The 15,209-nt window shown below is 43.2% G+C and overlaps 1 protein-coding gene across 3 annotated transcripts in view; it reads right to left on the bottom strand.

Moving 5' to 3' along the window:
• Positions 1-10,076: 10,076 nt before the first annotated feature.
• Positions 10,077-15,209, bottom strand: part of MTAP (methylthioadenosine phosphorylase) — a 33,568-nt gene continuing 28,435 nt past the window's right edge. For 2 of the 3 annotated variants that reach the window (XM_069776895.1, XM_009915432.2), the window contains exon 8: positions 10,077-11,030. In XM_069776895.1, coding sequence (XP_069632996.1) covers positions 10,992-11,030 — 39 coding nt within the window. In that variant the 3' untranslated portion in view covers positions 10,077-10,991. Of the gene's footprint in view, positions 11,031-13,961; positions 14,618-15,209 lie in introns of those variants that run through there. The other variant, XM_069776894.1, reaches the window with a different exon arrangement.

The raw sequence follows: 15,209 nt of genomic DNA, 5'->3' as shown, positions 1-15,209 counted from the left end.
ACAGAGCAACAGGAAACCTCAGCTGCACTTCGTACCTTTGCATGACTTCACGATCTCTTTAAAAGCGAAATAGTTTTTTTTCTTTTCCTGCTAGAAGACCGATGGCAACACACTCTGTAGAATAAGGCACCACGGGCGCATACTATCCCTGAAGGCTATTTTTTTCCCACTCCGGCAGATAAGTTGGTATTTTTGTTGCCCATGCTTAGGAGCCTGCACTTTGCTCAGGGCACAGACCACGAGGCCAGAAGAAGCGCTCCAATGCTTTGTTTGCCATGGAACGGCTTTCTGCCGCTCATTTCTTTAAAATAGAAGGGGGAAAAAAACCCAAATCACTCCTCTCAAAAAAAAAGGGCTATTTCCTAGCTCTCCGGGGGCCAACTGGAGAGCGACCCCCGCCCCAGAGGGCGTTTGGCGGCCGGCGGGACGAGGGCTCAGCAAATCGGTTTGGGGCGGGAGCAGGGCGGGCGGGACGAACGCGGTTTTTTTTTCCTCCCCCGACCCCCCCTCCGGCTTGCATGCATGCGGGCGGGAGCCCTGCGACGCTTGGGCCTGAGGGCGGGTGACGGTCCCACCCGCCCAAGATGCCGGCGGACCCCGGCCGGAGCATCCCTGCCTTCTCCGCTCCCCGCTGGGCCCCGGCCCCCGCTGCCCGCCGCCCTGCCCACAGGCTGCCCACCGGAGGCGCCCCCTACCCCGTGGGAGCCCCGGCGAGTCCCTTCGGAAACACGGCAGGTGGAGGAGTGGCATTCACACCGGCATGCCATCGGGGCTTCCACGCAGCCTCTCCCAACCCGGGAAAGCCGTGCCGAAAGAGCGTGACTTTCCCAGGGGCTTTGGCCTCAGAGCTGCCGAAGCCCAAAACTTCCTTGGGAAGTCATCGGAAGAGAGGAGGATGAAGAGGTTTTGGGATGGATTTAACGCGTGGTGATTTCGGAGGTGGTGTAAGCGCAGTAAGTGCCTGAATGGACAAGGCATTCACCAGAGTGAGGAAAGGCAGACTTCGCACTGCTTAGGAAAGTATAGAAAAAGGTTTTCTCTCCCAGTGTCCAGCCCAGCCTCTGTGAAAAAATATTCACCACTTTATTGTCTCTATAAAAAGGTCTTTAAAAAGATAGGTTCATCACATTGAGGTAGCAGCTTTATGCTGCTTTCCTTTCTGTCATAAATGTTCGCTCTTTGGACAAGGACCCAGCAGCAGTATGTGTTACAAAGCATGCTTCAGTTGTATGTGCACGCCAGCATCTACATAATTTGGCTAGATATCTTCCACTGTGGTGTCCTCTGTCAAGCTTTTATACTTAATGAAAATCCCTTCAGGTGTAATGGCACTTAGAAAAACAAAGTGTTTTCTATGACACATTCTGGAAATTTACTCTTCGAGAACATGACTCCCAGACTTTACAACAGGCATCATCCCCTTTAAATTCACCTAAGTTTATTGTGTCTAAAGGTCCATAGGCTTTACATACTGTGTTCACAGTCTTTAAAAGCTTCACAGAAGTGAAAAACAAGAACTATTTTAGGAAACAAAGTCATCACCTGACCTTGCCTGGGCCATAGGCGTGGAAATACATTAACCTCACTGCCTACTTACATAGAAAACAAGCCTCAAGCACTGTGAGTCTCAGGAGGAAAATGTAAATGCTCAGACTCCTCACAGAAGAAAGTGAGGAATTTGAAGATGGGACAGGTAAGCCACAGGACCTGGTGCTAGAGAGAGGACCTCTGAAGACATTCATATCTTACAAGAGCTCTGGAGGGGCAATCACCGCCAGTAGTAGAGGTGAGGGTTGATATGCCTAGTGGTTATAGGTACATATTTTTTTTAATCACATCTCAATCAATCCTAACCTGACACTCACTGAAGTAATTCACCACTTCCTCTTTTTTTTTTTTTTCCCCCCGTTCTTTCCCAAACTTACAAGAAGAAGAGGTAGGAATACTTTAAGATTCTGTATGAACAGAAGTTAAGAAGGAACACTCTTTTTCTCTGTGGAAAAGAGATCAGAGGACAAATCTCTCCACATTTCTCTCTGTTACCATGTACTCCTGAGTACCTGCACGCTTTTGGTAGAAACACTCACTAAGAAAGTGCTGGAGAAAGCCCAAGAAGGGGAAGCAAAATGAGAAGTGGTCCTTAGAGTTGAAAACCAAGAACCTTGCAACTATAGGCTTCAGGCTGCCTCACGGAAAGGTGCGCAGATATTTGCCACTAGTCCCAGCATTGCTCTTGGTAGACTGAGGCTGGGTTGTGAGAAGCCCTGTTTGCACCTACTGCTCCAGCCAGGGACTGTGCAACCAGGGAGAGGATTTCCACAACTGACCAAGGGAACAAGGCATTTAGAGTTCAGCTCACACTGTCAGCAGAAGTCATGGTATTTGAAATACCCTGCTTCCTACCACTGAACTAGGTAGCTCATGTTGCCATTGATGTAGTCACTCTCCTCAGGAAGCAGCCTCCTACACGTGATTTCTGAACAAAGACACTGTTACTTGAGGAGGTGAGACTGGTAATCTAGAACATAAGAGTTTGATCTCCCAGGTGGGGAAAGTCCCAAGATAAGCATCTTTTTCTCTGCATGGTGCTGGTGGTTGATAGCATGGACTGGGTAAAAAGGTAAGAAAACAGGCATGTTGAGAGCTGGGAGGATGGGGCAGAAGCACAGGGTGTCCAGAACAGGTGGAAAGAAGGGAGGTCCAGCTCAGGGAATAGGTTCCTAGAGAAAGGGGAGACAAACATGGCAGAGTCTGTCTAAGTCTGAAAGGATGCTCAACAGACATTTACCTCTACCCCATCCCATGTCAACCCAGATCTATTTTTTTTTGGCTTCTAAACCAAAACTCATCCCTGCAGACACCCAATGTACGTGGCTGATGAGCAGTGGCACTTACAATTAGGCAGCGGACACTGTTTGGTGGAAATCATGGGAGAGAGGGCATTTCTTGCCTCCAGAGATCAAGCATTTGAACACTGCTAGCTTTACGGGTTTTTTACATCTGTTTACAACTTAGGTCTTGAGCAGCTTAAGGGCCAGAAGAAGGAATTGAGAGTCAAGCCAAGGTACTAATAACACCATGGAGTGGCAAATATATATCAAATATGGTTTAGGTCCAAGGACAGAGCTGATTCCACTGTCCTCTTCACATGCACTTTAAGGGGAAAGTAACTCCTACCATCACCTTCCTCCTACTGGCTTATCTTCCTGGCTTACCTTCAGGCAGATGCGAAAGAATGATTTTAAATGTTTGACCACGGTATGAAAACAAATAAAATGTATTTCAGGACCTTCTTACACAGTGGATAAAAGCCCATACAAAAGCTGCTTCCTATAAAGCACTAATTAATAAAACACAGATTCTAAGGTCAAATGAAAAGATTTCCATGCGATCAAATGTCTTTCTCCTTGTGCTAGAGGAACCATGCTGTAAGAAACCACACAACTGGACAGACTTCATGTGTCATCTAAGATACATTTCACTTACTACAGGCATTATTCTTGGTTCTGTATGTTGCTAAATTTGGGCATCAAACATTGTGCCCAAGCTTAATTATTTTTTTCTCAAGTTGTACATAGAAACCACTGATTTTTTTAACTCACATTGTTCCCTTAAGCAGTGCTATTCAACACTGTGGACATCAACATATTCTACATATTTGCATCATCCATTTCTTTTCTACAGCTGTACAGAAGTACACAAGCTATTGCGATTTATCAATGTACTTAATTTGCATATATGCTCCTTCTGTGGTTGTTTTCAGTAAACGTTCATGCAGTTCTGTTCACTAGTAGTAAGGCAATCTGTTTCACCAAATGTCAAGCTAAGTAATTCCATGCTAAATAATGTGCAGAAGAAACCTGATTCAATGAGGAATGCCTGCCCTAAGGCAGGACATTTGAAAATACCGAGAGGTGTATGTATTCAAAAAGAACATCCTGCAAACAGACTAGTCCAGCAACCTCGTTCACAGAAATTATATTTGCAGAGGTTGCATTCGCATTTCATGTCAGTCAACAACAATTTGTAGAAAATCTCAGTCTACATAGCCATGGAAAAAATAGATGATGTTAATTAAAAAATTGAGAAACTTCTGGATTCCACTTAGATTTATTCCACATGAATTTAAAACATTCTGTTTTCTGGTATTGTTACTGAGACCATAAGGCATTTATCTTGCCCTGCCCTGAGTAGAAGAGTGAGTCAGAAGATTCATAGTGTCATTCATACCTGCCTAAGGTTTCTGGAAGCAGGGTCTGTATTCAGTGGTAAACACAAGAGCAATAAAGTTATTCCTTATTGCTTGGTTTCATGAGAATAAAATCTAAAGGCAATAGAAAATACAGATACAGAGTTAAGTGTGGGCTTTCTTACCTACACAGAATCTTTGTACTCTCTTCCAGTAAAAACACCAAACTAGTGTTATTTTCTTCCATACAGTTCAACAAAGGTCAAGAGATCCAGACTGCCAGTTGTGTACTAGGAATTAGGCTATGGAACAATGACTTTATTGTTCATTTACAAGAATTAACTGAAAACAGACAATGCAAAGTTTGACTTTTTCATCCTAAAGTTTTACGACACCCTGATGTTCAGACAGAAGACGTATTTCCAAGTATGCCTAGTCATGCATGGCTTTACACCACAAATTCCCTGAGGCAATTCATAGTAAAAGTGTTGGAGAGCTTGATAATTATCTAAATAAACAATTGCAAACTTTTGCAAAAGAGTGATTAAATGTTAATTTAAATTCTCTTGCACTGTCCTGCTTCAGCCAGTACTGCAATGACAGCGAGGAGAGGAAGCAGTCGTTAAAACAGTTAAGCCAGAGTTTCCATCTTAGAGGGCTGATCCCACCCAGTGCTGAGCACCTCCTGATTTAATTCCTCCCCTTACTGACACTCAGCTGGTTTCGATAAACAAAATACTGTCTTACTGGTTACAGTTCCGGGAACCCCAACTGCTTTCAGGTCTGTTTTGAATACCAATGTGAAAACTAAATTCTGATGTCATGTGCCATGTGTGCTGATGCTGAGAGATGATTTGGGTGTTGTTAGGATGAAACAGTACAAAGTGTTAGCTAAGTGAAAATGAGATATGAGTGGGCTATCTCATGTTAGCAAGATAGATCAATGTTAGGCTGCACAGAATGTTATAGAGGAAATAGAAAAGGGAGAAAAAGGGTAAATCTAATGGCTTGCTTCATAGTCTTGTTTGTGCCATATTTGAACCTGCAATATTGCATCGGTATCAGTACATTACACTGTGAACATCCACAATGGAGGATGATCCGAGCAAAATAAATGAAGTTCTTCTCCAAGCGAAAGGGACTTTAAAAGCCTTGAATAGCTGGAGTAAGCAAAATACAACATCCAAACAATCAGTAGGAAGCAGGGTAGACACAATAGCAACTCCACAGTCAGAGAGCGCAAATGCTCACGATACAGGGAAGTGTGGGATGCTGGCTTGGAATATAGACAACGGCTGTTTGGGTCTGAACGCTACTGAGTCCAGATCCAGAAGTCTCTGCAGTCAAAGCAGAAGGAGATCTGCTGCCTGTGACACATGAGCCAAGATGAAGCAGAACTCCTAACGAATGACACTGGAGGGACAGTTGGACAAAAGTGTGAGTGGGTGTATGTCTTCCTCTTGCATTTGTTATTTGCATGTTGGAAATTACTCTGCAGTGGAACTTCTGCTTGTGGCCTGCATTGATCTGGACACTTCATGTAGTTCCAAGCTCTGGTATTTCTTTTGGAGCCCAGAGGAAAATTTTACAAGGAATCAGCTGGCTACCAATTCTGTATTTCCCAGTCCTTGGCTAATACTGGCATGCCTCCTGCTTTGTGCACCTGTGCTATTTACAATCACTCACTTCCATTCAGTCTCCTCTCTGTATATAAACCCAGCAGGTAACAAAGAACCCTGAAGCCGCTCACTCACTCCTCTCCCTGGCCCCGGTGGCATGAGGAGGAGAAAATATAAAGAAAGGCTCGCGGGTTGAGACAAGGACAGGGAGGGATCATTCATCACTTATGGTCACATGCAAAAGACAGACTCAATTTGAGGAAAAAACCAAAATCAATTTAATTTACTACCAATCAAATCAAAACAAGGATAATGAGAAGTAAAACCAGATTTAATTCCCCCACCCCTCCCTCCTTCCTGGCTCAACTCCACTCCTGATTTTCTCCACCTCCTCCCCGACAGCGGTGCAGGGCGGCAGGGAATGAAGGTTGGGATCAGTTCATCACAGGTTGTCTCTGCTGCATCTTCCTCCTCAGGGGGAGGTCTCCTCACTCTTCCCCTGCTCCAGTGTGGGGTTCCTCCCATGGGAGACAGACCTCTATGAACTTCTCCAATGTGGTTCCCTTTCATAGGCTGCAGTCCTTCAGTCACAGGCTGCTCCACCGCGGGCTTTCCCATGGAGTCACAGCCATCTTCGGGGGCCTCCGCTCCCCTGCTCCCCTCCATGGGCTGGGTGGGGGGACTGCCTGCCATCCCACCACAGGCTGCAGGGGCATCAATCAACCTCCTCCAGCACACCTCCTCCCCCTCCTTCTGCACTGACCTCGGTATCTGCAGAGGGGTTCCTCTCACGTTCCAATCCCCCTACTCACTGCAGGTTCCCCTTCTGAAATCTGTTCTCCCAGAGGCACTACCACCGTCACTGATGGGCTCTGTCTGGGCCAGTGGCGGGTCTGGCTTGGAGCCGGGGAAGCTTCCAGCAGCTTCTCACAGGAGCCACCCCTGTAGCCCGTCCCCCACTACCAAAACCCTGCCACACAAACCCAAAACAATGGCAAAGAAAATTAGGCTTTCAGCTTTTATTTCTAATATACCCACTTTCCCGGCTGCATTTTTCTATTCCCCCAATGCAAATCCCACACAGGACCATGAGAGACTGATCTGTTCTTCAGCAGCTCCTGCTAGCTCTAGGGGTCATCTCCTTCCCACAAAAGCCTTGAAAACATTCAGGCCATACAAATCAATGAGTTAGTTTAGGACAATTCCAGCAGAGAATGAGAGGTAGGTTTGAGAAATATAAGGTTAAATTTCAGTAGCTAATACCTTACTAGGCTTTCTGTGGTTCTAATCCATCTTGCACGAGACATGCCATTTACTCACAGACACGCTGCTTCATTTGCTTTGGTGTTCACTATTTACGTACCTGTATTGAAGTAGTCACTGTTTAAATGAGGCTTTAAAATGTACCGGATTGGGAAACATACACATAGAAACCAGTCAGGTCCTGAAAGGTCCTACTGAAAGCTTTGTTAATGTTCATAAGAGACAATATTTGGTGTAAGAGATGTCAGTGTAAAACTGTACCAGTAAGTGTATAACAGGTTGCGTTTAACACACAAGAAGACACTGTTTCTCTAAGAGGAGCAATGCCATCAGTCAACCTTGAGAGGCATTCATTTTGGAGTCTGAGATGTTTGAAAACTAGGCAAGTGCAACAATTTAGCATCCTATACCCTGGTAAGCTGTTTACCAGGCCAAGATGTGATTTTCCAAGAACCTCAAGCTAGTATTTGTTAACACTGGTTATGATGTTATAACATAGGAGAAGTCAATACTATGCACCACAAGAAGGCACTCCAAATCCATCACTGCAATCGGACTGAATAATGGTACAAAAATAAAATTGTCATGGAGAGACAGCCAAACAGAAGAGAGGTAATTTCCATCAACAAAGTCCTCTGTGTGTCATTGTCTCACTCTTGTCAAACCAGAGACATTTTGAGCCTAGGAACAGCCACTGTTCTCTGCTAGAATGTTTACTTGCTTTTAGTAATGTAGTACATTAAATTTGTATCTTCTTCTTCTCTATCATACCTGTCGTACTTCCTACAATAAATTTGATACCTTTCTTAGGACTGTTTAGACAGACCATTACAACCAGTTACTTCGCCTATCTTTATATAATTGAACATTACCTATGCTTTTCTTGCTGGTTACCATCTTCATCATGTAGTCTGTTGGATAAGTATCTCCCAATACATTTCAAAGAATATAAAATGTATGCTAAACTTTGCAAAAACACAGTACACACTACCACCATGTTACGCCTATACATTCTATGTGAGACACCTTTAGATACCAAGCCTATGTCAACAGAGCAAATAGGTATCATAGAATCATAGAATGGTTTGGGGTGGAAGGGACCTTCGAAGCTCATCTAGCCCAATCCCCCTGCCAGGGGCAGGGACATCTTTCAATACCTCAAGTTGATCAAAGCCCTGTCTAACCTGACCTTGAACACTTCCAGTGATGTGGCATCTACAACCTCTCTGGGCATCCTGTTCCAGTGTCTCACCACCCTCATCCTAAAAAAATTCTTATATCCAATCTAAATCTACCCTCTTTCAGTTTAAAACCATTACCCTTGTCCTATGGCAACAGGCCCTGCTAAAAAGTCTGTCCCCATCTTTCTTACAAGCCCTGTTTAAGTACTGAATGGCCACAGTAAGTTCTCCCTGGAGCCTTCTCTTCTCCAGGCTGAACAACCCCAACTGTCTCAGCTTGTCTCCATAGGAGAGCTGTTCCATCCCCCTGATCATTTCCATGGCCCTCCTCTGGACCCGCTCCAACACGTCCATGTCTTTCCTGTGATGGGGACACCAGAGCTGGACACAGTACTCCAGGTGGGGTCTCACCAGAGCAGAGCAGAGGGGCAGAATCCCCTACCTTGACCTGCTGGCCACACTTCTTTTGATGTAGCGCAGTTGGCTTTCTGGGCTGTGAGTGCACACTGCCAGCTCACATCCAACTTTTCACCCACCAGCCTTTCTCCGCAGGGCTGCCTCAATCCCTCTATCCCCCAGCCTGTATTGATACCAGGGCTTGCTCTGACCCAGGTGCATGACCTTGCACTTGCCCTTGTTGAACCTTTTGAGGTTTGCATGGGCCCACTCCTCAAGCCTGTCCAGGTCCCTCTGGATGGCATCCCCTCCCTCTAGCGAATCAAATGCACCCCTCAGCTTGATGTCATCCACAAACTCAATCCCACTATTTTATGTCATTGCTGAAGATACTACATAGCACAGTACAGACCCTTGAGGGACACCACTTGTTACTGGTTTCCACTTGGACATTGAGCTGTAACTCTCTGGATGCGGCCATCCAGCCAATTCCTTATGCTTACCTAGTGTTACCATCTAGCCTTGCATATGACGATGAATGTGTAACAGAAATGCATAACAAAAACCACTAACCATGGACCTGGTCTGTGCCATACTGTCCTGTGACACTGTAAGTACTCAGTATATAAAACAAGAAAATTAACACAACAATTATCTTTATATGTCACTACAGAATGTAAAAAAAAAACCCCAAAACCCAAAGGGGATTGAAAATGGAAAGCCAGAAACAACTTTCTTTTAGAACATCCAAATATGAACTTTATGGCTCCAATCCATTTCACTAAAACTGTCTAGGGGGCAAAGATAACAACAATGAAAACCATTTTTAAGGCCAGCCATCTGATTTGGCTAGATTTTAAAAGTAGTCAAATATATGTTAGATCTGTAGCCTTCCTGTCAAGTTTCAAGCTCTAGCTCCTGCAAACTAAGTTCTTTTAAAAAACACCAGGAAATATGGAAAGATGATTAAGCTATTTTCCCCAGTATCTGAAAAGCACCTGTACTGGTTTTGCTAGGGAGAACATGTCCAAATCTAAAGGCTTTCGCAGTAGGAGACTGGGTGTCTAACAAGACTGGCAAGCTAAAAAGCTTATGTACCTGCTTTTTTAAATTTTCCTTTGGATTAGTTTTTTTTTTTTTTTTTTTACATTGCTGTGAGAATCCGTACCTTTCATGTTTCTGACTTCTCCCTTGCTTGGCTTGGATTGCATTCTGACCCACTTCTGTCTCAGCAGTCCCTGTTGTTTCCGGGACTTAGAACCTTAAATTCTAAGCAGCACAGTATTTTCTAAAAGTGGTCTTTCTAAAAGGGATGTTTACAAGGTATCATCATCAACCTGTTCCATGAATGGCAAAAGTCGTTGTCAGACAAACAAAATTCACTCACTAATGACTAGAAGCAAATTAAAAAAAACAATTTCCACACAGTTTGGAGAAGCATAGGTTTCATTTGTTTTATTTACTAGACAAGAAGCTGCAGATTATTTTACTGAAGTCAAGTTGTATTAAAAAAAAGAAATGCATACATTCAAAGCACTTGAGCACATTCATCACTTAAACCAGAAACTAAACCTGGAGTTTTTCAGATCAATGAAGCAGCAAAAGGCCAGCACAGTGTTCAGGACACTGGAAGCAAAGTACTTTTCTGTACCGTTCTGTAAGTCACATAAGTAAATCTTCAGGCACAAATTTGACTTAGGCATTACCTAAATAAGAACATTCATTCATTACACAACTGCTGCTCTGAAAGAACCACAGTTATTAAACCATGTCTTCTAGCACACAAACAAACCCCACTGCTTTTAAAAAAAACCTACTGAAATAAAAAATACGGATAATGTATAAAAATAGTATAATTTGAAATGGCCTGTTCGGTTTTTCTGGTATGTTTCTGGAGTGAACTGTAACCATTTGCCTTGTCAAAGGAAAAGATGGGAGGCAGAAATTGCAAAGCAAATAGCATACCTGTGAATCTGCTTTCTTATATCTTACAAAATTGCAACAGAGTATTACCTAGTCTTTCCTTTCTTCCATCAACTAAAGGTATCACTGAATAGAGGATGACAACTTGCTGCTGACTTTTTTCTTCGGCCACTGCCTGATCCAGCTTGACAGTAAGGCTATTCCTGGTTTAAAACATACTCAAAAATCTAAATTCAGCCATCTTATACATTATGAAGCATGATAAAGGTTACAAAAGCTGTCTTATACATTATCATCGGTCAACGTTTACTCCATTCTTTTACACTTGTAACGACTCTTGAAGATATTATAAACTCTGGAAGTTTGAAAGTGATCCACTCTTCCTTGTGAGCACCCAAACTTCAAAGTCCATCCAGGTTGTTACTGCTTTGGCAGGAGGACTGAACACTGCACTGCTGTCTGAAATACAAAGCCAAAGTAGATGAATGCTACCTCTGCCAATGCAGAGCAGAATTACTTTTCAACATAAAGGCAGACTACATTGCTTCCATTTGGATTACAAACATGTGTAACTCTTTCCATGTTGATAGTATCTCCAACTTCCTCCAACACCACAAAAATTAAAAGAATTGCAGGGAGGGCATACGCTACAACAGTTCAAGGACTTGTCATTACAACTTTGTATCTATGTAACAGGCTTATTGGTATTGAGAACAACAATCAGATTGCAGAAACACTAAATTAAGGACTTCGGGATCACAGGCTACAAATGACAAATTGTGCAGCTTGCTTTTTGTTTTTAAGGCTAGCATACTGGCTTACATACATCACATTCATAGAAAGCTCTTTACAAATATTAATCAGAAAGCTCTGAAAATGAAGTTCCTTTACAAAAGTGATTTCTACATGTTTCTTCATCAATTTTGAAGTACAGCTATCAAGAACAGAAACCTTTCTCTAAAGGTGCCCTGATTGGGAGTAAATGAAATACTCATGTTATGCAGGGACAGCCAACGTTGACATCAGCCTCATTCAAGGGTAGGACCTGAGAAACATTTCAATCTCAGCTTTCCTGAGAGGTCCTTAGCCTGCAAGGACCACAGTATGTAGACCAATGCAACTACAGTTGAAGTGAAGCCCCAATGAGTTTTTCCCCTCCACCTTATTCACCTGAGCCGATTCACCCTAGTCACATAAGTATGTTCACTGATTTCATTGAAGTATTTTTTGAGGAAGAAAATTACTCAAGAATATTTACTAGATCAGAGCTCTATATTCATAACATATGATGCCAGTTTCAGTTCGTGATAGACTAGAAAAAATGGATGAAAAATGTTAACCTTTATGTCCTTCAACTTTTTAGCTACGAAACATATTAAAAGTCCAAGTATGTCAATGATGAAGTGTGCTGAAACACATCTACAGATACCTTACCCAATCTAAACTATCCCACAGTATTCACTTACCACAGGTCTCTTACCAAAAAACAACATTATTCCTTGTATCAGAGGTCTGACAAATACCATTTCACATAGGCTAGTACAGAAGTTCAAAAAACGGCAGGTACTATCAGCAGGTCTCCTCACAGAGTCAAAAAGTTTACCTGAGGAGCATTCACAGAAGCTCTGACACCTCACCACAAGCTGATTTTCTTACACCCACGCTGTAAGAAAAATCAGTTCTAACATGACATTCCTTTTACCATCCCAGTACAGACGCTCTCCCAATCCTCATGGGGTTGAACCTTACTCTAATAAAGGTACAGAGCTCAATTGCCAGTTGTTATGAGTTACAATTCTTTTCAACAAGACAGTTTTTCCTCTCTCACCAATACTTTTCCTAACAAAGATAAAAAATAATCTACTATACTGGTTCCCTTTTGAAATTGTCTGCTGTCACTAATTTGTTTACTTCATTAGGCAATGAGTGCACATTTTACTTGATCAGCTTTTGATATCAAGGCAGTGGCTGAAATTCTTGTTGCCTTTGACGTCCCTTCGAAGTGTCAACTACAGGCAAGGTCTGGTTTTCCTGAAATCAACCCTACATGCCTGCTCTTGCTTCTGGATTCCTTCTTTGTAGCTTGTCCCTGCTTCCAACCCTTGAATGCTGCATTTTCACACTGGAGCTCTGTTTCCTGTTTAGCCAAGTCAGTCTCCCAGTTGGTCTTTCTGTGGATCACCCCTGTGCTTAGAGAATGCTGCCCTTAAAGACCTGCCAGCTTTCTGGAGCTCCTTGCCCCTTCAGAGCTGCTGCCCATGAGATGATTCACTGGTTAAACCCACGTACGCTTACCGGAACTCCAGCATCTGTACTCTGCTACTTGCCGTCCTTGCTCCCTATAGGGTGTGGAAAGCCACTATTTCATGAGAATTAAAGCAACAACTGCCACTGTTTGTCACCTCACTAAACAACTCTTCTCAGTGAACAGCAGATCCAGCTGTATATCACCCATGGTTGACCCTCCTATCCAGAAATTTCCCTGACACCAGCCAGAAATCACTGTGATCAACAGCATCATCTGTGTCTCCTGATCCGTGACATAAATACAATGTGGTCATACTTTGTTCTGAAAGAGCAAGGGCTTTGTACCCTGGCCATGCTTCAAAATGACAGGCTCTAGATAGATGCTGTGCCCGCAGAAAAGTTTGCTCCAAACATTTTTTTCAAGCTTATGTAACCTAAACCTGGAGAACGATCTCTTTTCACAGCAACAGAGCCAGGAAATACTGGCCTAAAGACATCTTAGGCAGTTAAAAAATAGTAACTTTCAAACTACACTTAAACTCACTGGCGTATCACAGATGAAAAGACACATGAAAAGGAATGGATGGCAGGCAGCCTATCCTTTAGCAAAAAAAAAGCCCTTGGACATTCTTGTTTCAACACTCCAGGGTCTCCTAAAGACCACTGTGAGATTCAGAGGTGACATCACCACATGTGTGGGTGGGTGGGATATATACCGCCATGGGAGCAGATAGGTAAATGCAGGTGGGCAAAGAGACTGGCAGCATGTTTTCTCCTGCCTGGTGAAGTTCCTCCAGTCACAGCAGCCAGATTACAGAGCTCAGAAAGGAAAAGCTGTGTCCATGTAGAACTTCATAGCTTCACATGCTTTCCCAAACACTGGAAACAGACACTGGCAAATGTCCATTTGAGATGCCCAGCTGCAGCTTGGATATAGGCTGGCATGGCTTTACATCATCACTGACAGCAGAGTACCAGATGCAGTCTTGCTCAGCTCCCTCCTTGTCTGTGTTCCTTACCGCATTACCACAGGGCATGCAAGAGGAGCTGCCTTCAAGCTCTAGAAAAAGGTGCCTCAGAAATATCAGTTCAAAAAACCCATCATCTGACTTTCAAAATTCCCAGAGTAAAATATACAGAAGAACACTTCAAATCAACAAAGAGAATAGTTTTTTAAAACTCTTTATGGTTCAACTACACACTTGTATGCACTCATACGGAGGCACATACACGCATCTCTCTCTTTGGTGTATTGCAAAATTGCCTCTGTCTTTACTCATTAACACAGAAGCCTAGGACAAATCCTTCATCTACTCTACCACCATTTAATGCCTCAAACAGAAAGATTTGTAGCCTTTCCTGCCCTTCCTAAGTAAAATCAGAGGAAGCCTCCAAAGCCTCAGACTTCCCTGTCACTTTTCCAGTGTACTTCATTGTGTTAAATCAAAACCAATTGACTCCTACTCTCCTGACATAAAATCTCAGTCCTCACTGCCAATACCTAGTTCCTGTTTCCAGTTCTTCTAATGTCTTCAGATCAACTCCCTTTCTCAGTATATTATCACTCAGACCAAGCCACTATCAGCAAAGAGCATAAACATGTAAGAGTTGCCAAGCCCAAGTGAAACTATCTCAATACGCATCACTGATACCCGGCAGTAGCAGATGCTTAAGAGAAAGAGTGTAAGAAGCTACATTAGAATGGAGTGACTCTTCCTCTGGTGCATCATATTTTCTTTCAGCAAATAGTAGTTCAGGGACGGAGCTGGAGGAAGCACTTGCATTGGTGTTTTAAACAGCTGACAATGAAATGAAAGAAGGGTTAGCGTTCGTTAAAGGGCAATCTTGCAAACTCAGTGCCAGCTCTTTCCAGTCACCTGCTCTTTCACTCTCAATGAAGAATCACGACAATCATGCAAGGGAAAACCAACAGGACACTGCTTACTGAAGTACACCCACCAGAATTGGAGGCAGATCCCTCATTACTTAAGCAGCGTTATATACCTGGGAAATTTCCTTCCATGCTAGCATGGCCAAAGTAGTTGAGGAATATCTAGCACATTTTTTAGATTACTTGTTCAAACTCTGAACAAGTATAGCTAGGCATCTGTATTAAAAAAAACGTGTGGCCCAGCCCTCTGAATATGTTTTCTGTGGATTAGAGTGGAGAGGGAATACTGATTCTGTTGCCCCCCTTACCCATCCATGACACAACTTCCTAAACACTGCAAAGGGAAAAGTTTGTTGCGTCTCACAATTGTATAGAGCAAACATTAAAATAGCTGTTTCAGATAACTGGGTGAGGAATAGTCATAAACATAATCCAAGGCTTCCTAATAAAATTAGGTTTTCTAGTGAAGAATTAGCAAAAGACTCAGGGTTGGACCTCCA

Source organism: Haliaeetus albicilla, chromosome Z, assembly GCF_947461875.1.
Source record: "Haliaeetus albicilla chromosome Z, bHalAlb1.1, whole genome shotgun sequence".
In the NCBI taxonomy this organism is placed as follows: domain Eukaryota; kingdom Metazoa; phylum Chordata; class Aves; order Accipitriformes; family Accipitridae; genus Haliaeetus; species Haliaeetus albicilla.
This window is presented reverse-complemented; position numbering and strand designations above follow the sequence as displayed.